Source organism: Sarcophilus harrisii, chromosome 2, assembly GCF_902635505.1.
Source record: "Sarcophilus harrisii chromosome 2, mSarHar1.11, whole genome shotgun sequence".
Lineage (NCBI taxonomy): Eukaryota > Metazoa > Chordata > Mammalia > Dasyuromorphia > Dasyuridae > Sarcophilus > Sarcophilus harrisii.
The window spans coordinates 104643884-104670630 of record NC_045427.1 but is presented as its reverse complement, the minus strand read 5'-3'; the positions used below and the strand labels follow the sequence as shown (position 1 = coordinate 104670630).

Genomic DNA, 26747 nt, shown 5'->3' with positions numbered 1-26747 from the left:
TGTATTTATGCTATGTAGTACAGACAGACATAAACAAAAATAAAAAGCACATCTTGAAGAAATTCAAATTCTGAAATACTCTGGCATGTAAAAATGGCACAATCACAAACAAAAAAAATCAATCCAGTGGTCCAGTCTCTCTAGGAGAGAAGCAGCTTACTCTTTTTACGTCAGTAAATTTAAGAAACATTTTTCTCTTATCATCGTGGGTATTAAAACAAAGTTCATTACAAGAACAAACCAAGATCATTTGTAAGGCAAAAATAAACTATACCAAGATTCTAATACTGAACACATATTAAATAGTAAACCACTCTCTTTGAAAAACTTATCTGTTTTTAAAAACAATAAAATGGAATAAAATTTTTGAATAGGAAACAAAGGCTTTGGCAAAGCCATACTTATTTTCAGAGAGAAAATAAAATGTAGCTGCAAAATCCTTTAAGTAAACTAAAAAGAATATTTGAATACTTGTTTGGAATAGTGATTTCTCTATGTGTAAACTGAGTGCAATACTTAATATGTCAATTAAAAGCTGTCACCCTCACAAATCTAAATCTGCTTTTTAATTTAAATATTTTGAATAATTTTAATTAAAAATGAAATAAAGGCTGAAAAATATATAGATAGTGCATTTTAAGGAGGTTTTTTTTTTTTTTTCCAGCGATTTAAGTAAAAGTAATTTCCAAACACATCATTTATTATGTGCTATGGTTTGGAACTAATTTTCCCTGAGCACTCTTTCTGCTTTGCTAGAAAAATTAAAACATGATCTGCAGTATACAATTTTATTGTGATTTCTTTTGAGGACACACAGTTGTGTTCCTACCAAATGTACACAAATATCTGTCTGTCTAGACAACTCTAAAACAATCAGTAATCTCACTGTAAAATGTGAACTATTTTAATAGCTGTAAAATAAATATTTTTAAATTTGGGACCCTTCCATATTTGGGGTACTTCGCTAAATTGATTGTGTCCAAAGACGAATAACTATTCTACCAGATTCAGAATGGTACTAGTAACACATAAGGAACCAGGCAATTATCTGCACTTTTAGGCCACAGAACAAATGTGAAAACATTTGTCTGGAAAGAGGGGAAAAAAAATAGGCTGATAGCAAACATTTTCATTTTTATGTGATAAAACTAGAAAAATGAATTCCGCCCAACATACAAAAAATTACCTTACCTTCAAGTTTTAAACACTGCAATCTTGGGGTCTTTGTTACTCCCTAGATACTCACGCAAACCTATATAACATCATTAGGAATCACATTGCACATCCTAAAGCCCAATATGGTATATCCCAAGATGTATAAGTGAAATGATACAATACTAGTTAATGCACATGCATGATAACACTGCCAGCTGTATTTCAGTCATTTTTCAATGTCTTAAAAAAAAACAAACCCCACCAAGAAAACGTTTAGAATTTAGGCTTCTTTCTTTTCAAAGAAATAAATTAGGGTTCTCAAATATTAGAAGTTTTAAAACTGTGCAAATTTATAAATAAACATTTTCTACATAGCATAACTTATTAAAAAGCAGATTAAATTTAAGAACTTGCATATTTACAAATTTCTTTTTTTTAAAAAAAACAAGATCTAACTGGATCTGCATTCATTCTTCTTAGTAATTGATTAATGTCATCTGCAGTATTCAATTGAGAAATCACTTAAAAGGTAAAGATGGCAGCCTTCCAAAAAGCTTCAAAAAATGAACAATTTCAGATGTCAGCACTGCCTTCTGCTATCTGAGATCTTTCCTGAGGTGTCTTATACAGGACGGTTTTGACCAAAACGACTTTTAGACCTAGGTTAAAACACAAAAATAAGCAAATGAAAATTAAAAACAATCATTTGGATACTTGTTACCAATTAAAAGGTAAAGACTTATATAAATTAAAATTTTACTACTACACATTCCTCCCCTGAAGTTCTATTCACCTGCAGTGTCTCATTGTGGCTTCTTAATGGCTATATCAGAGATGGAAAGGGTCAGGCCTGGGGTCAATAGGAACAGTGTAGAATACTGGATCTGGAATCAGGGAACGTTAACTCACATCCCCTCTAGAGAAACTACTGAGTTCTTTTATGCTGTTGGGTAATTCAATTAATCTCTCTGAATTTTTCCAGTGCCCTTATCTACAAAAAAATAAGGGAAGTGGAGAGGTAAGTCTTATTTAACTCAATCTAGGATACTACATAAATTCAAAGAGGCTTATCATTAGCCAGTAGCCATTAAGTTTTGAATTTCTGTTAAAATGTTGACCGAGGGAAGGCCTCCATCCAGAGGGAAAAATGAAGCTTTATTAGAGAGAGTACATAAGTAGCTTTCCCAAGGTCACCTGGATAGAAACATGGCAGAACTAGGTTGGTGACATCAGCATTTGGCTCCAAGTAAAGTTTTATTAAATCACTCAGTGTCCCAATGATATTTTAAATGTTCAATAACTTAAACAGCTTAAACAGTACTCAAATTTTATTGATACCCTATAAAAGCTAAAAAGTTAACTTTCTGATATTGTTAGTCTTTGTCAAAGACTTGAAAATACAATTCTGAAACTGCTTCATAAAGTTGAAATTCTGAAAAAAAAATACAGGTGTTACTACTTTCCTTCTCGCATCATTTAATCTTTTGATATGATGTTTAACATACATAGTCCAGACAAAAGGTAAATACTTCTTCCTATTTTATTTGTTTCATGAAATTTAAAATGTAATTTCACAATTAAGTGCTCTCTTGAACACTAATTCAGGTTCTGATTTACCTTGAGTTTTTCTCTGTGCTGTTTTGCCGTGTAGTGACTGGAATTGAGGCCTTGACTTGAGCTTCAAGCTTAGAATAAATACTACCCGCAAACTGCAAAGTAAAATAAATTAAATTATGAAGCTATTCTAATTTGGCTTTAATAATTACTTTGCTTATCAGTGGGTCCATTTATCAGCTTTGAAAATTTATTTTTAAATTAAAGATCTGCAGAATAATAGATGTTAATACTGCTCTAGCTAATGCATATTACTGCCTTATACTTACATTGATATTTATAGCTGCCATAGCAGGATCAATTGACAATTTATATCTACTAATCATCTGGACCAGATGCTATTAATCAAAACCTAACTAATATAAAATTTTCAGGAAAGTCACATAGTACATGACCAGTTGAATTAAAGATCTGTAACAGGAACAGAAACACACATATACCCAGCTTACTTTGAAACTTTGCATGTACCTGGGTGGGTGGTTAGTAAGCTCTGTGTGCTTTTATACTTGTCCACAAGGGCTGAATTACATTGGAAACACTTTTCACTTTCCCTTGGTGAAAACAACTCAAATCAGAATAAAGGCATGCTCAAACTCAGAAAAGGATACTAAAGTGTAATTCTTACTTCCTTTCCTTCCTTCGACTTGACTCGATCCACATCACCTAGTCGCATTTTTATTAGGTGCCCTGTAATTTCAGACATCCGGCGCTGATCTAAACACAATAAATAGTAAAATCTGCTTACTTTCTTGTGAGGATTCTAAAAATCAAGACTTTGGGAATGTACATTTGGAAACATTCCTAAGTAAACATGTTTTTTGTAGGACCTCAGTAAACAAGTATCAAACTACAAAGTTACTTCATGAATTTTATGAAAACATACAGGTAATAAATGCAGAATTCAGGTTTTTTTGTTTTTTGGTGGGGTAGCTTTGGGTTTCACTCCAGGAGAACAAATTTAGGCTAGGTCAAATCAAAGGGATATACTCCTGAGGATATTGTATTGGGCTGGCCTAACATTAATACATATAATGTCTTTGAAGTTGGACATTTTTAGATATCCCCAAATTTTGAGCATCCATTAAGAAACCAGGGGTGAACAGAGAACATAAAAAAAGTTAAAGCCAGACTAAACTAGGATGTCTAATGTCCAAATCTTACCATAAAACCAGAACATTTTATGAGGAATTTGATTTGTACTATGGGAGTGGGTTTTCCTTTCTTAGTAAAGCGTAAAGAAATTTTAAATGAAGCTCTTGGGGGAATCTGGTTAAGTATTCAAAAGTAAGATTTACTAAAGTCTAAGTTTTCATAACCAGAACCAATTTTATTCTTCATGAGTTTAAGACTATTTTGATGATGACTATACACATGTTCTGAGAGTAAGTCTATGTATAAGAAGTATATTAATATTTTGGTGACTGATCATGTAATTAAACTTTTTGGATAGACAGGAGGAAGGGGAAGCAAATTTACAAGAGTTAAGAGTGAGTTTAGTTTTGAACAAATATGACTACAAATTAGATTAAAATACTTTACACAATTTTTTTATTTGGAGAATTTCTCTTTCTCAAAGCAAAAAAAAAAAAGAAGAAAAAGCTAGTTAATTATTTAAAAACCATCAAGAAAGGTAAAATATTTGGTTAAAAAAAAATATATATATATATATATAGTTCCTTTTGTTTTTGTTGTTATTTTTTTATGTTTCCAACAGAGCTTCTGAAATGGTTTTAGGAATTAGAGACTCAAAATCAGTTATATAAGAATTACACAGAGTTGTCAGGTAATAATCTGTAAAAGAAGAAATTTAATCATAGTGGGGGGTTGAGAGAAGGGAGTAATTTTGCTGGCTTTTTTTATTTCCCTGACAGGGTTTGGTGGATTTGGTGGCCACGCACTAGTTTGCTCACGTCAAGAATAGATTTCTTGACACTGCACCTTAGGAGACAGTCTAAGAACCAAAGCCAAATTACAGTAGCAGGGGAACGCTCATCAACCAACAGACTGGCAAAGACTCTCACTCAGGAAAGAGTTGTATGATGGAATCAAGAGGGACAGGTGCTCTGGCCAGACACACTGGTTACCCATGTCTACCTACTCTACACTGATCCTGCTCTCACAGGTTTCTACTCTTTGCCATGAGACATGTGTTTTCTGACTCCATGTTCTCTGTGTGGACCACATACAAATAGATCACAGTCATCTATGTGAGGGGGATTTTTCTTGTAATTTTACTTGCTACACTATTTGATTAAATGTCTTAACTTAGAACTAAGGAAAGTATTCATGGTGTAGTGGACAGAGGGCTGGCCTCAGAGATTAACCTTGGTGCAAAACAAGTCTCCCCCTTAACACATTCTTTCTTTTTTTTTTTTATTTTCAATAATATTTTCAAAGATATGTAAAGATAGTTTTCAACTTCATTTTTGTAAGACTTTGTACTCTAAATTTTTCTCCCTTACCTCCCTCCTCTCTAAGATCTCCAGTAATCTGATATAGGTTAAACATGTGCAATTCTTTTAAACATTTCCCCACTTGTCACATAACACACGCTTTCAGTGTGATCTTGAACAAATCCTTTGAGATCTCAGTGATCTGGGTAAAGAAGGTGTCAACACGCAACATGGTTCCCCCTGTCAATGAAATCACAGGTCCACTGCCTGTCCCTATCTTAAACCTCATGTATCCTGATGCTGAGTGAAATGAGCAGGACCAGGAGATCATTATATACTTCAACAACAATACTAGATGATGACCAGTTCTGATGGATCAGGCCATCCTCAGCAACGAGATCAACCAAATCATTTCTAATGGAGCAGTAATGAACTGAACTAGCTATGCCCAGAAAAATAACTCTGGGAGATGACTAAAAACCATTACATTGAATTCCCAATCCCTATATTTATGCACACTTGCATTTTTGATTTCCTTCACAAGCTAATTGTACAATAATTCAGAGTCTGATTCTTTTTGTACAGCAAAATAATGTTTTGGTCATGTATACTTATTGTGTATCTAAGTTATATTTTAATATATTTAACATCTACTGGTCATCCTGCCATTTAGGGGAGGGGGTGGGGGGGTAAGAGGTGAAAAATTGGAACAAGAGGTTTGGCAATTGTTAATGCTGTGAAGTTACCCATGTATATATCCTGTAAATAAAAGGCTATTAAATAAAAAAAAAATATTAAACCTCATGTATCTTCTAGCTGGAAGAAGTAAAATAACAGGAGGGAGTGGTGCTGGTACCTACAGAGTCTGTAATCTGGGACAGCTCTTCTGGGGGAGTATAAGTGAAGGACGACTTCGGGTATTGTTATAAAATGACAGTTATATCTATCTTTGTAAATATTGGCCCTTGTGCTGCTCTTCTGGGATAAAGAATTAGCAATGGAACTGCTCTCTATTAGGAAGAGCTAGAAAAGAACTGAGATTAGTTACTAAGCTCAATTTTTATTTTACAGGTGAGGAAACTGAGGACCAGAAAGACTAAGTGACTTGCACAAGTAATCAGCAGAAGAGAGAGGACTCACAAGTGGATCTGCTGACTCTGAACCCAACAGCCTTCCTACTGAACCTTGTGAGGACCCTTTCTGACTCACTGTACTCTGCTTTCCAAAAATCATAATCTAAAATTAGAGGAACACAGGATAGTTTACCTCTCAGACCTGTGGAAGGGGAAGGACTTTATGACCAAAGAAGAACTAGAGATCATTACTGATCACAAAATAGAAAATTTCGATTATACCAAACTGAAAAGTTTTTGTACAAACAAAACTAATGCAGACAAGATTAGAAGGGAAGCAATAAACTGGGAAAATATTTTTACAGTTAAAGGTTCTGATAAAGGCCTCATTTCCAAAATATATAGAGAATTGACTCTAATTTATAAAAAATCAAGCCATTCTCCAATTGAAAAATGGTCAAAGGATATGAACAGACAATTCTCAGATGAAGAAATTGAAACTATTTCTAGTCATATGAAAAGATGCTCCAAGTCATTATTAATCAGAGAAATGCAAATTAAGACAACTCTAAGATACCACTACACACCTGTCAGATTGGCTAAAATGACAGGAAAAAATAATGATTGTTGGAGGGGATGCGGGAAAACTGGGACACTGATGGGTAAATAAAAGGCTATTAAATAAATTAAAAAAAACATAATCTAGTTAAGTTTCATCAAAAACATATTAAGAATGCTGATCTGCTAGTCTGCTGAGCAGTGAATTTATCTTCTATTCATCCATCCATCCATATTTCTCTTCTCACCTTGGACTAAGAACGTCTTTTGATATAGTTATGAAAAATTCGAATTTCCATTTCCTCTTTTGTCAATTTTATGTCTTTTGACCACTGCCATACTGGGAGCAAATATTGGTTAAATACATGTAATTTTCTTATAGATTTTTATTTGGTAGGTTGACTTTACCCATCACACACACATACACACACATACATTTAAAAATTTTCTTCTAGATTTTTAATAATTTGGAAAAAAATTTAGCTTGCAGAACTAGTTTATTATCTCTATTTTTATAGTATGTGATATTAGTAATGTCTCTAAATCTTTTTTTTTTTTTTTTTTTTGGGTCATACAGCCATGCAGTTTTAATGAATAAGGAGTCTATTCCCTACTGTGTTTTAGTATGGGTTCCGATAAATACATACAGTATTTATTAAGCACTAGGCATTTAGCACTGACTAAAAGTATTTTTTTTAATTCATTAGATTCTACTTCTGTGTTCTCTATTCTTTCTAGTGCCAGACAGTTAAAAAATATAAAATTGAAAAAGATGGCTTTTGTAGAGTGCATTTTGGTGTCTTGGTAATGCTTGTATCCTTTCCTTTTCTTGAATATTTGTTCTCATCTCCACAGTGAAAAAACAAGGTTGGGTAGTAATGTTGAAGTGGGTTGTGGTCCCTTTAAGAAACTGTTAATTAAGACAACTCTGAGATACAACTACACACCTGTCAGATTGGCTAAGATGACAGGAAAAAATAAAGATAAATGTTGGAGGGGATGCGGGAAAACTGGGACACTGATGCACTGTTGGTGGAGTTGTGAACAAATCCAACCATTCTGGAGAGCAGTCTGGAATTATGACCAAAAAATTATCAAACTGTGCATACCCTTTGATCCATCAGTGTTACTACTGGGCTTATACCCCAAAGAGATACTAAAAGAAGGGAAAGGAACCTGTATGTGCCAAAATGTTTGTGGCAGCCCTGTTTGTAGTGGCTAGAAGCTGGAAAATGAATGGATGCCCATCAATTGGAGAATGGGTGGGTAAATTGTGGTATATGAATATTATGGAATATTATTGTTCTGTAAGAAATGACCAGCAGGATGAATACAGAGAGGCTTGGAGAGATTTACACGAACTGATGCTAAGTGAAATGAGCAGAACCAGGAGATCATTATATACATCAACAACGATACTGTATAAGGATGTATTCTGATGGAAGTGGATTTCTTTGACAAAGAGACCTAATTCAGTTTCAATTGATCAAGGATGGACAGAAGCAGCTACACCCAAAGAAAGAACACTGGGAAATGAATGTAAACTGTTTGCATTCTTCTTTTTCTTCCCAGGTTATTTTTACCTTCTGAATCCAATTCACCCTGTGCAACAAGAGAACTGTTTGGTTCTGCATACATATATTGTATCTAGGATATACTGCAACATATTCAACATATATAGTACTGCTTGCCATCTGGGGGAAGGGGTGGAGGGAGGGAGGGGAAAAATCGGAACAGAAGTGAGTGCAAGGGATAATGTTGTAAAAAAAATTACCCTGACATGGGCTCTGTCAATAAAAAGTTATTTAAAAAAAAAAAAAAAAAAAGAAGAAAGAAACTGTATTTCCTATTGATCTGTGATTCCTTTCAGATTCCCAGCCCCTCCTGGCTGAGGCATATCCTCCCCAGACAAGTTGTCTTTCCAGGATGCCAGAGCCTTTTATTCAATTACAAATCCTGGTCAAAAAGCATCCCTTTGAATTCCAATAGGAGATCCAGGCTCTCCCAGTCCTCACTAGGACACTCAATATAAAAGAGCCAAACTAAAATCCTCTCTTTGCAGAGGTTCTAAACATGCCAGCTATGCTAAGCTTGGGATGCCAAAGAGCCTCTATCCACTGGAATATTTTCTCCAGTGCCACCCTCTCCTTATCCTCACCTATTTCCCTAACCAGACTTTATGCCTCTCTGTCAGGATTTCTAACCTTACTTCCAATCCCCATAATAAACCTCTTTCATCAATCTAGGTTTTTGAATCTGTAAATTCCTTTACAGAGAAGCTCTGCGCTACCAGAAGGGAGTCCCCAAAACTCCCTACCCTTGCGCTGAATCTCAAGGGGTTGCAGGGGAGCCAAACCTCTCCATTTGATTCTCTGATGAACTGCGAACCTGCCACTAAACCTTATCATTTAACTCCCCGACTACCAAAAACCCTAATCTCATTTTGGTTCCCTAAATCTAGACCTTATCAATGTTTATCGTTTAGACCAAGAGATTCAATTGAATCCACAGAGCTAGCTGGACCCTGTAAATGGATAATGAGTTGGACCTAGAGTTCATAGAAAAATAATAAGTTGAATGTATTGTTTAACTATATTCAGAACATTTCTGGGTGTATTATCTTGGAGCTTGTTTTTCCACTTGTTTCTGATGCTTTAACTAATTTGTTCTTACAGTATCTAAAAAAATTGTACTGGTTCTCTTTGCTTTATTTTGGTCTAAAAGTAATTTTTATTCTCTTTAGTATTTTTGTGTGCTTCTAAAAGTAATTTTTATTCTCTTTAGTATTTTTTAGTGGGGTGCATAAGGACCCTAGATCCATTTGATTCTTTCTGATAATTTGAATCAATTTCTTCAATCCTTAGAGGTCTATAACTCAATGTAGCCAAGAATGTTTGGAATAATTATGTGCTCTTTTAATAAGGCAATTATCAAATATAGCATTATATACATAAATGTGTAGTCAACACAGAAATAGTTCAGAATTAAAATGTCTAACTGTTATTTTCTTTTAGTGAAAAGGCTTCTGAATCACAAGATGAAAAGTGACCACAGATCAGGAAGTACATTAAAAAAAAAACCCAACCCAGTTTGCAAGAATATTTTCTTACATAGTTTGGTAATCCCTTTGTTTATCACTAGTACAATGCAAACAAAAATTATCCAGTTTGGAAAAAAAACTATACATATATACACCTCCACACACCCTTTCTACTATAATAGTATATAGCTAAAAGGGACATATACTATTAGTAGTATATGTAGGAGTTTGGGAAAGACTTGGAGTGTTGTTCTTTATCAGGTGAATAGGAACAAAAGGGATAGCCTCACTCTCTTGGAAGTTCAGTCACTACAATGCTGATGTTAATCTTTAAATTAAGAGATTTGCATTAGACTTAGCTTTACTGCTGTTGTTACTGTCTCTCTGAAGCACTTCAAGTGCCCTAGAAATCAACCTCCTCATCTTTAAAATTTGGGGCTAGTCTGGATTACTGATAAGCACCTTCACTGTTAAGTTTATAAAAAACTTCCAGTCTTTTAAGTTTGTTCAACATGTTTTGCAAACATTAAAAAAAAAAACAACTAACCATTCTATCTTTCTTATGTAAATACAAATGTGTTAACCAAAGTAATATGTCTTACCCTCTTCTCTCTGAGCATCCTGATTGAACCTCAATGACCTAGAGGCATCCCATTTGTTCCTCTGTATACTCACACTATTTGGAAAAAAAAAAAGAGAGAGAAAAAAATCAGGTTCCATGCTTTTTTTATTTGAATGTGTCTCCATGTATGTATATACATGTATGTTTATATATGAATGTTATTATAAGAAAATACATGCTCATATAAAAAAAGATGCAAAGGCTGTACTTACACAAATGGAGAGGCATCTCTAGAAGCTGACTAAAAAAAGAAAACAACCCAATGTTGACACTTAGGCCCAACTGTAACACATTTGCTGATTTAAACACAAATTAGTATGCAAAACAGTCATCTCGAGTATATAAACTCATTCCTAAACATACCAATGTTTTCACACCTAACACTTCCCTATGTGGAGGATGATTGCGTTTCATGGTAAACTACAGAGATCTTTGGAGTTCCTGCCATCACAGGGTAAACTAAAGCTGCTCTCCCCCATCTTAATGGGGCTACTCCCACCCTCCCCTGAGATTGGAGGCACTTCCTGACCTCCCACTGCTCAGGCCTCTTCTCTCCAACGTCTGGCAGAGAGCTGACATATGGATGGTCACATGGGCAAGCTTTCTATCCCAAGGAGCTGGGGGCCTAATCACAGTGTTTGACACATTGTAGATGCTGAAGGAATGTTTGACTGACCTGATTCTCCCTCATGCCCTTTATTCAAATGATCTCAATTTTTTAGTGACCCAGGTACTCAGTAAATTAATCTCAAAACTTAAAAACTAAAAATTACCTTATCTGATGATTTTTCTTTCTTTTGAACACATGGTGAAGATACCTGTTTTTTTGGTTGTTTGGTGAACTTCTTTGGCTTTTCTTTTTTTCCTGTTTAAAAAAAAATGGTATTAAGTCATAAAACTGTTGTTAATATGCTATTACTGATGTCTGTTTATCATGTGTCTTTTGTGTTTTAGGACACTGACAACCGAGATTGTTCAATAATCATGGTGCCACAGAATTTGTAACCCTGAAGCATCACCAGGAGAATAATGCTAAAAAAATAGGCTTACTATAATAAAAACTGATATCACTTATCTATAAACTTCATGCTTTATCAAACTACCAATAGGACATTTTAAAGAGCTAGACAAAATTGTAATAGAATTCATTTGAAAGAAAAAAAGATTTAGAATCTTATAAGAAATAATAAAAAATGGGAATGAAAAATGACTAGCACTTCCAGACCATCAATAATATTCTAAAGAAATAATAACTAAAACCACAAGGTACTAGTTAAAAACAAAAAAGTAAATAGTGAAATAGATTAGACAAAGAAGAATCAGAAACAATTGAACACAATACCCCAGTGAATAAGTCAGAGAATATTAAATTACTTGGATAAGAACTTCCTGTTTTACAGAACTAGAAAGCAGATAGTAATGATAGAACAGATAATTAAGAAATTAGAATGAAATCATTATCTAACAGCCTATGCCACAATAATCTCAAAAGGGACATACAAGCAGAATATTAAAGGCCACCACATTAAAAAAAAAATGAGAAGAGATTCAGAACAGGGACCATGGTTGGAGGAGAATTTTTTAATCAAACAAAAAATAATCACAAAAGATAAAAAAATTATTTTGGTTACATGATAATGAAGAGCTTCTTCATGAACAGATAAGAAGGGAAGCCATCAAGTCATCAAGTTGGGGGGAAAAAAATCTATGTATTAAATACCTCTGTTGGAATCTGATTTGCAAGATATAGAGGGAAGGAGTATAAATATATGTGACTTTATTCTAAAAGGAATATCTACCAAGATGATAGCAAAGATCCTTGAAAAAAATTATTTGTATATTTGACATACAATCCATGTGCACTCTTAATATCCAGCTTTGGAGCTTCATGAGGACAAAGAAATTCTTAGTTAAAATCTTTAACTGCCCTCATATGTGTTCAAAACTTTAGACATAATGTTTAATACGGGTCTGTCAAAATAAAATTTTGAATGCGGCTGTGAATGGTGATTCTTACTTCTTTCTTTTTAATCTAGGTTATACCTTGCTTTTTAGTTACTTCTTCCTCATCCCCAACCTCATCTTCAGTTACTTCAGACCCAGTGGTATATTCATCATCTTCTGAAAATAATGACTGCTGTTTCTGAATTAAAAAAACCAAAACTTGTGAAATAAATCCTCTGCTTTTTAAACATAAAGAGATTATCATGTATGTAACATCTTGTTCTCAAAGAAAAAGAGTATGAGTTTCAAAGCAACATTTATTTTTAGAAGAACAGGCCAAGTGAGAACAAAGAAATAAATATCATGATCTTCAGTAATCACTGGCTAACGGATAGGGAGCTTCCATATTCAGGGCATAGTAATCATATGTATATGTGGTTTTTCCCACAGTAACTGCTATAGATCTAAAAACAGATATTAAACAACTATCTCTGGATTTGAGGGGACTTTGATTCAAAATTGAAAGCCTAAATCTCTTATGTAAAAAGCAAAATAATGATTCCCGCAATTAAAAGTCTCACAATTTAAAAAATATGGCTTATTTTGTTTCCTGCATTTCCTTTAGTTAAGTCTCCTCCAGGTATTCTAAATCTATGTACCATTTTGGTGTGTAAACTATAAGTTTAAATGTTGTTTTAAATTTAAAAGAGAGAAGATATTTTAAAATTTCATGTTACAATAGTAATGATGAAAGGCTTAGAACAGATGACAGTACCATTAAATCAGAGATATCAAAAAGAAAGATCGATATCGCCACCATAACAAAATGTTGACAACTATAAAAAATACAAATTTCTCATTCTAGAAGACACAAGTTTAGTTAAAAGATCAATTCACTAAAATATCTGAAAGAAAAATTGCCTAAGACTCAGTTTATTAAATTCTTTTTTTCTTCTAAGAAACTCAGGAAACATGAATATGGAGTCATTTACCAGCTGCAGAGTCCAATTTTTCAAGGACAAAAACTGTAAGAAAGGAAGAAAAATATCAAATTAATAGCTATACTTCTAATCTGAATATAGTACAATGTAAATTTTGTGTTTGCTATTACAGAAAATGATTTAAAGTTAGAAAACAAGTTTACCCAAGAACTCTCTGAATTTTATTATTAAATAACCACATTTTAAAATCACACATGTTACCAAAAAATGAAAAAAAAAAAATGATTCACTCACAGCATTGATCTCTCCAGTTTTGGGGCCCCAAGGTGTATTTGGCTCTAGCAGACCATCACAGTCTAGGCCTTTCTCATCAAAGAAGCCAATTCCATAATCACTTTAAAGAAGATAGAATATTCTTGATATAACAAAAATCCCTGATAATTTTGCGTTTCATCAAATTGAAACTAAATGAATCTCGTAGCTTGCTAATGTTTTATGAATATTTGCATGAGGTCATGTGCCTAGCCATATAGGAGAAATACACTGTTTCTTGATTATGAGGTCCATCATTTGAAAATTGTATCAATTTAGTGATATCCATAATAGGAGTCTAAAAGGACACTTAAATCTTTTTAACACTTTGTTTGCCACAGAGAAAAGTGACTTATTAGAATTATTACTGTGCTGACACTAATCAAGCTCCTTTTCTAGTGTTTTTATCCAAGCACTTAAACAATTAAGAAAAAAACACACACAGAAAACCTGATTGACTCTGATTGAATGTAAATGGCAGTCAATTCTGCTTTGGCCAGAAACCCAGAGGATCTTCTCCTCCCAGATTCATTTATCTACTTAAGATATTTTTTGGGACTAGTTGAAATAGGAGATTCTTTGTCTCAACTGCTATTAGCCTTAAATGCTGATTGGGCACCGCCTCAGTTAAAATGAGACCTGTTGAAGACCTTAGCTTACAAAGGCTGGGCCTCCCATTGCATCCAGAGCCATCTCCAGTCGTCTTGGTCTATGTCTGGCCATTGGACCCAGATGGCTTCTGAGGGAAAGGTAAGACAGGTGACCCTGTCCAGCCCTCCCTCCCTCGTCATGGCACCACCTCCCTGATGTCATGGTCCTCTTGGAGAATGAAGGACAAAAAAACCCCACAATAACGATCAGAGAATTTCACCTGGTTGGGCTTGTTTCTTACCTAATTATGTCTTTAGGAAAAGGCACAACAATAACGTCTCTGTGCATGAGGAGATCATCCAGTATTTTAGAAGATGAGCAGGTGGTGATCATGTCCCCACTTTCACCTCGATCACATAAACCAATCACATGGTCTCTCACTTTACAGCCCTGTTACATAAGAGATTTCAGAGTTCAGTATGAGATATCCAAATTCACACCTCCCATAATCCCACTCTCAGAGGAGAAGTCAACCTTAGAGTTTACATCTCTAAAAGAGCATAAAAACAGCTGAGCTCAGTCAGGAGAGTTCTGTTGAAAAGATTGAGAGGGGAGCATCAGCTGGAGATTGAGAAGCCAAGATTGGGGGTTGAGCTAGAGGCAGAAGCTGCAAGAGCTAAAAGATAAGCTGCAAGAGCTCTTGGGACCAAGGAGGGAGAGAGGCCTCTAAGAAAGCTAACCGGGCTCAAGGAAAGAGACAAGACTTGGAAGGAGAAAATAAACATTTAGATTTTATCAGCTGGCTGCATTTAAAGTGATTATTACTTTGAACTGAAACTAAGGCTGCTTCCAGAAAACCTCCCCAAGAAACCTGCTCCCAGAGAATGATCATATTTTAGAAAAGAAGAGAACACTACATTAACCTATTTGAATCAATGTATTTATAATGCACATTTGGCCCTAGAAATCATATTAACACTGTACATAAAGCTGATAACCAAACTTGCCACAGAGTTTAAATACCTTATAACTTTGAGTTCATTTAGAATGAATGGAATATTAGTGAATAATACAAGAAGTAAAGTATTAAAATGAAACTAACAAAAGAGCCAGAATCATCCAATGTAAGGGGTCCATTTGAGAGGCCAGACAAGTGCAGTTAGGATGTAAAGCAGGCTCTTGGACTGGAGGCCCTGGACGTGATTAGCTATGAGTACATAGGGTCTTCCTTCATGGGTGGGATCTCCAGCCACACAAAGTGCTACTCTTGCATTTGTTTCCACTAATCACTCCTAATTCTCAGGGCAATTAGAAAAATTTCTGGTAAATATTAATATCAATCTTACCTCTTCCTGAGGCCTTCAGAAATCCTCTGGCCGCTATCTCATATGGATGTAGTTTGAGCACAACAGAGCAGCCGGGAATTGTGGCAGACAAGCTTAGACTTTAGTCATGTGGTTTACACCTCACTCTACGACCTCCTGCACTCTCTTCCCAAGTATCTCTCCCCAAGGCCGAGCTCCAGGTGAAAAGGTGGAAAAGGAAAAGAGGTCAAGCCCTTCCTCCGCTGAGCTTATATCGGGTCCATGAAGTCACAGGCACAAGCCAATCAGAGATGGAGATAGCTTCCCATTCCTGACGCGATTTCAAAGTGTTTAGGATTCCCGCTGTGGCTGGAGATCCCACCCACAAAGGAAGACCCTATGTACTCATAGCCAATTGTGTCCAGAGACCTCTAGGCTATGGGCCTGCTTTACATGCCAACTGCGCTTGCCTAGCCTCTCTAATGGACCCTTACAAACCAAGAAATGGTTTTCATCATGTAATGAAGAATATTATTTTCCTAGAAATTACATGTTTGCACAGAAGATAAAGTGAAACTGGAAAAAACAAACAATTTCTCAGTATTCAAGGCAGCTCTCTACGTAGCAGAGAAGATACCTTGGAAAGTCTACATTGGCAGACGTTCCTTCTCTGGAAGTTTCCTACACTTATACACTTAAAGCATTCACAGGCCTGACTTTTAAAAAGAATTTAAATTAATTTAAAAATTAACATTTGTAATACCATTGAAAGTTATGTTGACTCAGGGACCCATTTTTTCTAGTCCTATCAATCAAATAGGTGTTGGGAGAGCTGCTACACAGTCCCCTATTTGTCACATAGTCACCCCCTACTTGTGCCCCTTGAGCCCCTATCTGTAAACTGTCATATTCTTACTGTCTTGGAGAGGAACTAAGTTGCAAGGACTCAACTTTTCCTGTGGGCAATAATCTCTATGAATTATCTTAAAGTTACATATAAAAGTTGGCCTCACTTTGAACCCATCAATGATCTTCAGTGATCATTCCATCAAATTGTCTGTCGCTCCTTTTATGTACTTACAATAAACCCCTTTTTCTTCTCATTGTCCTGAATTTTGCCTCATTAACCAGGGTGAAAGCCCAAATTCTACCTTCTTCATAGGTTTGTGGTGAGGATGAAATGAGATTGTACGTGCTGTTTGTAAATCATAAGGTTTTAGATTTGTAGGTTATTATTATTATTGCTCTCTAAGGAATTCAAAATTGGATCATCATCTTGCAAGTTCTCATAAAGAGATCTTTAATAGAAAAAATCTTGAATGTCAATTTTCCCAGTCAAATAGGTTAACTTTTACAGCTTCACAAATAAAATATCTGATGAATCAGTTAATTCTATCACTAAAGATAAAACATGATGAATATGAACAAAAACTTGAATTTATTTGACCCTGAGTCCGCAAATTTATGACTCAGAATAGACTTCTCAGAACTAGTAAATTTTCAAGTTTTTCTAAAGGAAGAAAGGACATACTGAAAATTTACCTTTGCGATCTGGGTAGGATCAAACCGAAGAACCTTCTGATTACAACAAGGATATATTCCGGTGCCAGAAATACTTGATGTATTTGACATACCAGGATAAATCACTGCTTCTGAGTGATACTGACAATGTGAAAACTCCGTGCAGAGAAAAGCCTAAACAACAAAGGAGACACATTAAGAAATCACATACATATCAAATTACTTCTTTTATTATTTTCATTATATCTTCAATATATCATAATTTAAACTATAAAGTTGCCAATCTTGTTGAAAATTTTCTAATGAAAACTGACTCATCAATACCACTTAAAAGTTTTATAGAATTATCCTAGGAGTAAGAAGTGACCCTCAGAGGTCACAGGATCATCTGTTTAGAATTAGAAGGAATCTCAGAGGTTACCTAGTAAAAATCATTTTATAGATGAGAGAAATGACCTAGGGAAAGTGGAACTTGCACAATATCACACAAGTAGGAAATGTCAAAGGTCATTTAGTCCAAATCCTTCATTTAATCAATGAAGAAATTAAGTCCCAAAGACATGAGCTGAGTTCCTCTGGGTTGTACTAGCAAAATGGCAGGAGGATGATTCAAATTTCGGGTTCTCTGATTTTATACCCAGTATCCTTTCTGTTATACTAATTAATATGTTGTATTATTTTGAAAAGAGTAGATAAGTAATTCCAATATGAAAGGAAACTATAGTTAAATCTGGAATTAGACAAAAACATTCAAAATTAGAAAAAATTAAAAACTTATCAAGAATTCCACTTATAAAGTGTTAATATTGACTAAGAATGAACACGGTTGCTAAGTAAAACGAGCAGGACCAAGAGATCATTATTTACTTCAACAACGATATTGTATGAGGATGTATTCTGATGGAAGTGGATTTCTTTGACAAAGAAATCTAACTCAATTTCAATTGATCACTGCTGGACAGAAGCAGCTACACCCAAGAAAGAACACTGGGAAATGAATGTAAACTGTTTGCATTTTTGTTTTTCTTCCCGGGTTATTTCTACCTTCTGAATCCAATTTTCCCTGTGCAATAAGAGAACTGTTCGGTTCTGCACACATATATTGTATCTAGGATATACTGCAATATTCAACATATATAGGACTGCTTGCCATCTGGGGGAGGGGATAGAGGGAGGGAGGGGAAAAACAGGAACAGAAGTGATTGCAAGGGATAATGCTGTAAAAAATTATCCAGACATGGATTCTGTCAATAAAAAGTTATTAAAAAAAAAAAAAAAAGAATGAACACAGAATAATCTGCCCTTTTAAACCATTCCTACACAAAGTCCTACTCCTGTGCTCCATTATAGCATGGAGATGATGATGGCTTCTTGAAGGCCATGCTAATAGAGAAAGGGCTTTTATAGGCTCTACTGCTCTGAAAAGGCTTTGAGCACAAGGTCAACCTAAACTAGGTATTAAGAGATTAATTCTTTGAAAGCATAATTGTGAAAGAGCAACAACAGAGAGGAGAGACACTTTCAGTCTCACTCCCCCACCTTCCACTTGTGCAGGATGGTGAAGGAAGAGGGATAGGAAGAACATTTTGTTTCCTAGAGATGCTTTTTCAAAGCACCGCTATTTACTATACAATATTGCCATCATCTCTCCCACCAAGAGCACTTTCTCTTCAAACAAATAATTACACAAAATACAGAGATGGATCCCCTCCAACAGCATCCACCTCATTCCTCACCATATCCTAACTTCCACATCTCATCATTAAAAGAGGTCTGTTTTATTGTCACTCCTTTATTATCTTAAGTTTTAAAATGCTATTTTATTTCATATTACAGTAATTACAATATATGTTGTGTTCCTGGTTCTGCTTACTTTGCTCTGCATCAGTTCCTATCAGATTTTTAAAATTTCTCGAAAATTCATTTAGTTTTCTTACAGTAGAATTCTACTGCATTCATTTACCATAATTTGTTCAGCCATTCCTCAGCATAAACACCTTCTGGCTCCCTTCCTTCCCCAGCCCCCTACCACATAGAATACTGCTAATGCTGTGGTGCAGCGTCTAGGGGCCATGTGGCAGTAACCCTAAGGCCACCTGGCCTTGGGAATGCTGTAGGTCCACAAACAATGTTGATCAGGAATAACATTTCTGAGACCATAATGAGGTGCTTGCCAGACCATTCTTCAATTCCACCTCTAAGACTGCCCCTCAGTTCTACCTCTAAGCCATAAAATGAGCCCATCAATGACATGAAGTACCTAATCTCTCTTTTCCCTATACATTTATCTTCTTCTGGTTCTTTGCTGAATTCTTTTGGGACTTAGTCTGTTTTAATTGGCATTACAATTATAATAAACTTTGCCCCCTGACTTGGAGATGGTTTCAAGTCTGCAAATCTGAAACCCCAACCTGTTGAGGTCTCCTTTGAACCTCAACATTTGGCGGCCCTGTGTGGGGAAGAGTCTGGTGTCCCCAGGCTTCACCCCCTCCTTGTCAAGGTAAGCCCCCATTTTTTTCTCCCCTAATCCTATAATTGGGACACCTCAAGCACCTAAAGGCTTGTCTGGGTCATCTTGAGCTCAAAGTTGGATGCTGAAAGAGACAGGTGCTATAGGATGGCTTTTGGCAAAGATGGGGACAGTCCTTTTCCATGTCATTTTTGTCTATTCCTGCGTCTCTGTGAAGGTTTGTTCTGTGAACTAAATTTTGTTACCTGGAAAGATTTAAAATGCAGCCAGCAAGAAATAACAAAACAAACTTCTATGCTGTAGATAGAACACTGGGAAAGATTTCTTAACATCTTTGACTCCTATTTAAAAAGGAAAAAGTCTGTGGCTTTTTTTTTTCCTATGGACCGTAGCTCTGGCCAAGCTGGGGGCTACAGAAATAAAGTTAGCTAATTAAAATTATAGAACCATTAAAATAACATCTTAGCAGATTCTCAAGGTTTTGAGAGTAATGTTTTAGGAGTTTGGCAATTAGTCATTTTAAAGTTGCAAGAAAAAATTCTTGAGACATTGGGGATAACTCTAGGAATTTACTCCATTCTGAAAAAAATGAGTAAAGGAAAAAAAAATTAGCAACTTTTTGCTAACCCTTCCTTAACTCCTATGTTATGTTATCACCTTCATCTCTATTGAGAAAATACCTGAGTATTAAGGAATCCTCTCCACAACTATGATCACTCAGCATGCCCTACCCTTCAAAGTTTTGAGCATATATCTCAGTAGTGAGGAGGGCAACAAAATATAGCCTGTGTCCCTTGCCCCTCTAGTCTCAAGAACAGATAAGGAAAAGAGAATGCTGAAGAACTGTAGAGAAACTCAAATTCTGTTTCACCTGTAGAAATGGGGGATAGCAACAGTTATGGGGACCCCACACACCTTGCCTAAATGCCTCCCCAACCCAGCTTGGGGGAGTTGGATTCAGGTCCCATGATCAGCATTCCCTGAGTCCTGGTACCTGAAACTACCGTCAAAGGGAGATCCTGGCACCAGTCACCCCAGCCTTCAGCTGGTTCTGTCCAGCAATTGCCTGAGAAGAATACGGGTGCCCCTGGCAGCACCTAGCATGGCAGTGTGAGGTGAGAAAGACAGTCAGACTCTGAATTTGGTAAGCCCACCATTCTCCATTTCAGTTACAGAAATGTATTAGCTATATAATTTATGGCAAACTATTTTATCTCTGCCCAGTTTCCTAATTTGTAAGGAGAACTAATAATGATTGCTGTTAAGATCACATGATTGCAAAATTACTTAGCATAAAACAAATGCTATATTAATGTTAATTGTTCTGTTGTATATAATTGCTTCATATTTGATAATTTTACATGGGTTTTTAGAAGTGACCAAATATGTCACTTTGCTTCCAAAGTAGGTAAAGAAGGGTTACCACACATGGGCTCCTGAGGACTAGGAGGATAGGGCATTGAGGAACAAGAATCTCTTTCTCTTTCTTCCCTCTTCCCACCTTCCCTGACTGCAGCAGGGATACATGAACAAAGGGAGTGGGGGAGCAAGAGAAAAAGAAAATATACTAGGTTGAGAGAAATTTGTTATTTGAGATACTATACTAAGTAAAGGAGTTTTACTCAAAGCCTACTAAAGGGATATGTAAGTTGTAATCTATTTTCACTGACAGTATTAACAAAAGACTTAAGAGTTTGAGAACATTAGGAAAACAAAAAAGAAATTCATTGCTACCTTAAAAACTCTAGCAGCAAACAACTAGTTTTTGAGTTATGTGGAGTCAGACTTCTGGGGGCCCAGAATAATAAAATATAAATATTTATTTATTTATAGTAAATGAGCACTTAACCCTTTCCTGGTTCACAAAAAAGAAATGCTTTGAATGAAATTGTCTGGAACATTTAATTAGAATTTAGGGAGTCTCATAAACTAAAGTTAAGTCAATTTTAGAATAACTTTAAAGTGGTGTGTATGTTAAAATGGAAATTTAATGCTAAATTATATGAGACCCCTATTCGTTTTTGCCAGATTCTGTTCTATTTCAGTTTTAAGAATTGTCTTGTTTTCTCCATAAAAGAAAAGAGAAACTTCTTTAAGGGAACAGGAGGGGAAGTGAAAACACTCGCTGAGAACTTCCAATGCTCTAACAGCTTGGGGACAGAATACACTCAACAATTAAAAGAAGGTAGAAAGTTTATTTAGCCTTGCTAATTCTGTTTTATAATGTTTAAGTTTATTTAGTCTTGCTAACTCTGTTTTATAATGTTTTGTAAATGTAATTAGGGAATTAGGTATTTCAACCTTTGCTAGAAAAGTAAGAGAAAATTACAGCTAAGACTATTTGGCTATTAAATAAGAAAATTCTAAAAATTGTTAACTATTAACCTCCAAGTATAAGGATGTGTAGTACCTTTTTCCCCCTTCATAGAGTGGGGGGAAGTATTAAACAACATAACCTATGAAAACACTAAGAATAATTGGGGTAGGTAAGTAGGAACAGTAAGCTCAGCCCCTTCTCTGGGGTTTCTGTCAATTTTCCTTAATTTGACAGTTTACTTCAACCATCAGGTAAAGCATGATCATCTTGTTTCGGATATATACGTAGTTTCCAAAAAAAAAAAAAAAAAAGAATGTATTTACTAAGCTTATTTAATATATAGAGATGATTTCTAATGATTGGTCTTTGCACCAGGATGAGTTTAAACTCAAGAAGAAAAGAAAAATATGTTGAAACAAAATCTCCTATATATAGGAGTCCTGCTAAACTTTTTATCTAGCTAACCCTAAACTGCAATTTAGCAAATAGAATTTGCTATTAGAGATAAAATTCTTGGAACTGTAACTGATATTCTTTTGAGTTCTGAATTTGATTGCCTGATGGATCATTAAGTCAGTAACCTACCATTAGAGAGAAATGCCATGTTACTCAAGAGGGATGCCTTTCTGAACTGTCACAGGTGGATGTCTTATTTGGGTAAGAGTTGGGAGGACGACTTTAGCCTCTGCTTAAGGTGGGATCCTTCTGACTATAAGAAATTAAGTCCCTAAATTGATACACTATCTATGGGACCTGTTATTCTATCGATTATTGAAACAAAATCTGAAACATTTTCAATACGGTTTAGATCTTGTCACTCCCTGAACCTGCCTCAAAGAAACAACTGCGTACTTGGGTAAGGCTGGATTTTGTAGTTATTCAAGATCCTGACTCACTTGCACCACACACACTGGGACCCGAATCAGGCCAAGGTTGTTATGACCCTGAGAGCAAAACTGAACTCTGCCCTGGTCTTAGCCCTTCCACATTTAGAGAAATCTTTTACTCTATATGTTGATGACAGGCTGAGCCAGGCCTTAGGGGTCTTGACTCAGATCCTGGGACCCTCCCAGGCCCAAATGCATACCAACCACTCTTCAATCCCACCCCTCAATTCTACCTCTTAAGCCATAAAATGAGTACATCAGTGACATGAAGCATCTAATCTCTCTTTTCCCTATACATTTATCTTCTTGCTCCTGATTCTTTGCTAAATTCCTTTGGAACTTAGCCCACTTCAATTGGCATTACAATTATAATAAACTTTATCCCTTGACTTAAGAGATAGTTTTGAGCCTGTAAATTCTTTTGAGATACCTTGTGACACTGGTCTGAAACCCCAATCTTTTTGGTTTCCTTTGAACTTCAACACTAGGAAGTTTGTCAGTGTTGAACTGAATATGAGATCTTTTTGTCACTGATTCTCTTAGTGTATATGGCATGTAGTGGGATTGCTGGATGAAGGAATATTAGTATTTCAGTGACAACATATAGTTTCAAATTATTTTCCAGAATAACTGGATGAACACATGTATTAATATGACAGTCTTCCCATAGCATCCCAGTATGGACTATTCCGTTTTTGGCAAAAGTTCACATACTTTGATTTGCATTTCAGTTACTAATGATCTGAGGCATATTTCATTGATTGATCATTTCCATTTGTCCTGAAAAATGTTCACTATCTTTTGACACATTTACCTACAAGATTATGACTCTTGGTTTACATAATGTGTCGATCAAGTCCATATAGATCTTAGATGACAAACTTAGTAGAATGGTTGAGGGAATTATCTTTCTCCCTTAATTGACAGTATTTCTTTTTAATCCTAGCTGTATTGTTTTTGTTCATGCAAAAGCATTTAAATTCTGAAATTGTCCATTTTTTACTTCATTATCTCTCTCTTCCATGATTAAGAATTCTACTACTTCTCATAAATTTCAAAGGTATCTCCCCTTCTATTCTCCTGGAATTGTGACAATTTGGTTGTCTTATACTTTTAGTATTTAGATGATATGTCATTTCATGCACATGTATTTACAATAGACTTTTATTAAGTGTTATTATGTGCTAAGCATTGTGCTAAATGCCAGAGATACAAAAAAACCAAAAGACAGTTCCTGACCTAAAGGAGCTTACAACTTAGCCAGTAAAGACAACATAAAGAAAACTGAAAAGTAGGAGATGGAGGTGGAAGTGGGGAAGGTACATGGATACAGGGGCATAATGATGGTGGACCTGAATCCAAGGAATGAAGTTGATAGGAAATGAAGAGTTGTCTGAGCTTCAGAGCCATCTTTAAAAGGAAGCTTCTGGAAAAAGAAACAATTGAAAAAAGATGAAGTGCTCATGGTAGGCCGAGTTAAAATAATAAAAATAACAATTCTACTTAAATTAATCAGTGCCATACCAATCAAACTTCCAAAAAACTACTTCACAGAGCTAGAAATACTAGTAACTAAACTAGTAAGTTTATATAGAAGAATTAAAGGTCAAGAATTTTAAGGGAATTAATGAAAAAAAAATGTAAAGAAAGGTGGTTTAACTGTACCAAACCTAAAACTATATTATAAAGCAGCAGTCATCAAAACCATTTGGTACAATTTTAAGTGAATCATTGGAATAGTTAGGTTCACAACACACAATAGAAAATGACTGTAGTAATCTGCCATTTGATAAATCTAAAGATTCCAATTTCTGGGATAAGAACTCACTAATAAAATTGCTGAGAAAATTGGAAAATAGTATGGCAGAAAGTAGGCATTGACCAATATCTAACACCCTATACTAAAATAAAGTCATAATGGGTTCATGATTTAGACATAAAGGTGATACTATAAGCAAATTAGGAGAACAAGGATTACTCTACTTCTCAGATCTGTGGAGAAGGAAGGAATATATGACCAAAGAAGAACTACAGAATATTATGAAATGTGAAATGGTTAATTTTGATTACATTATGTTAAAATGATCTTGCAGAAACAAAACTAATGCAGCCAAGATTAGAAAGGAGGCAGAAAGTAGTGTATAAGAGTATGTTAGTTCAAGATCTTCTTGGACTTCCTCATCCCTAAAAACTTTTCCTATTGGATTTTAGTTATTAAAAATAGGAAGTTTCTCTTATTCCGCCAATATCCATGCCGATCCACAGCTTGTCTTTTGTTCCCTCATTAACTTTTAGATATACTTTCTTCTCTCCTTTTCAGGAGAGAAACACTTGAATACAACTTATTCAATTAGGCATTAAAAATTTTTTTTTCTTTATCTTTATCAAAAACAAAAAAGTTGTGTTTATGTTCAAAGTCTCTGTCCCATCATTTTTCTCAACACGAATACATGGGGGCCATCAACTGTTTAATAATTCATCTTTTTCCTTTAGTGGCATTATATTCAATTTTGTAGGTTGTTATTCTTAGTTACTGGCCCATTTCCTCTGTCTTTTACATTATATTTTAATATTTTCTTTATCAAACTTCATGTATAACTTCTTAGGCACTTAGAAATTTTTTTTCTTTAACCTAGGTGGTCTGGAGCTTGGCAAGCACATTTCTGAGTGTGTTGTTTTTGACATATCCATTGATAGCATATTGTCTATAAATCTTTATTCTGTCCTCTGGTTCCAAACTCTACAACAATTTGATTTTTTGGAATAGGATGCCTAGGATTTTTGTTTTAACATTCTCTTTTGAGAACCTACTGATTCTCATATAACTTTTTCCTGTTCTGTTTTTCAGGCCAGTTTTTAATAGCAGTTATGTCATATATTCTTCCAACTGTTCCATTTTCTTAATTTTGCTCTAATATTTATTTCAATTTTTATGTTTCACTGACTTTTTTTTAGCTGTTTCTTCCATTTTTTAAAAAAAATTACATTTCTATTTATACTAAGATTTTCTTGTTTCTGCGCTAAACTATACTTATCTCTTCCTTCAGCTTATGGGGGCCTTAATGATCCTCCTTGTAGAAGAGCAGAAAACTGTGACTGAATGAGGGGAGACTCTGCCAAGAAATATTGGGTTTTGGCTAGTTTCTACTGCATCTTTATTTTGTTTTAAGTTATCTTTAACTTATGTAGTCCTTTATGGTTACAATTCTCAGAGCCCAGAATTTATAGTAAGTTCTCTTCTCCCTGGGGAGCCCAGGAAGGTGTGTATGTATAGAAAGGTCTTTGATTGCCATGGATTCTTGGGTGGTCAGATTGGGACAGACTTTAGAACAGGCACTGGGAACCTTTTTTTATCTGCCAAAGGGTCATTTGGATATTAATAACATCATCTGTGTTCCATACAAAATTATCAATTTAAAAATTCAAGCAGTGGGAGGTTGTTCTACCTAGCTTTCAGCTCACCTGTGGCTGCGAAGCTTCACAAGGTTGGGCAAAATGATTTTGCTGGCCTTAAATGGTGGGATGTTCCCCATTCCTGCTCCACAATAGCAATGAGGGTTTTTGGTGATTTGTACCAATATATGCAGTAAATTTTAAGCATTCTTTTGACTCCATGTTACTTGTATCTACTTCTTTGAACTATTTTGTAATGCTTATGTTAAATGTAAACAAACAAACAAAAAAAACCCCTATTAAGATAAAGGCAGCAGAGTACATTTAAAAAAAATCCTAAATTTGGAGTCATGGATTTCAGTTGAAATCTAGCTCCATTATTTACTCCCTGTGTTTATTTGGTCAAATCACTGAAACTCTCTGGGTCACAGTGTGGTCTCCTCATCAGAGGAAGTTGGATTAGGTGATTATTAAAAATGCTTGCATAAAATATTATATATAACAACTGGGGGGGGGGGAACTGCCTATCAATGTAGGAATCATATCAGATTAAGTTTTGGCGAATAGTTAAACCATCAGCAAATTAGAACAAAGGTTATAACTAACATCAAA

At 35.2% G+C, this 26747-nt stretch overlaps 1 protein-coding gene across 4 annotated transcripts in view; it reads right to left on the bottom strand.

The window, feature by feature from the left end:
* Positions 1–633: 633 nt before the first annotated feature.
* Positions 634–26747, bottom strand: part of KIAA1841 (KIAA1841 ortholog) — a 60309-nt gene continuing 34195 nt past the window's right edge. For all 4 annotated transcript variants that reach the window (XM_031950523.1, XM_031950521.1, XM_031950522.1 and 1 more), the window contains exons 11-21: positions 17090–17242; positions 14545–14693; positions 13635–13734; positions 13392–13424; positions 12499–12598; positions 11229–11320; positions 10668–10696; positions 10436–10509; positions 3395–3483; positions 2773–2864; positions 634–1814 (exon numbers count right to left, since the gene is read on the bottom strand). In XM_031950523.1, the coding sequence (XP_031806383.1) occupies positions 1778–1814; positions 2773–2864; positions 3395–3483; positions 10436–10509; positions 10668–10696; positions 11229–11320; positions 12499–12598; positions 13392–13424; positions 13635–13734; positions 14545–14693; positions 17090–17242 (948 nt within the window). In that variant the 3' untranslated portion in view covers positions 634–1777. The remainder of the gene's footprint in view (positions 1815–2772; positions 2865–3394; positions 3484–10435; positions 10510–10667; positions 10697–11228; positions 11321–12498; positions 12599–13391; positions 13425–13634; positions 13735–14544; positions 14694–17089; positions 17243–26747) is intronic.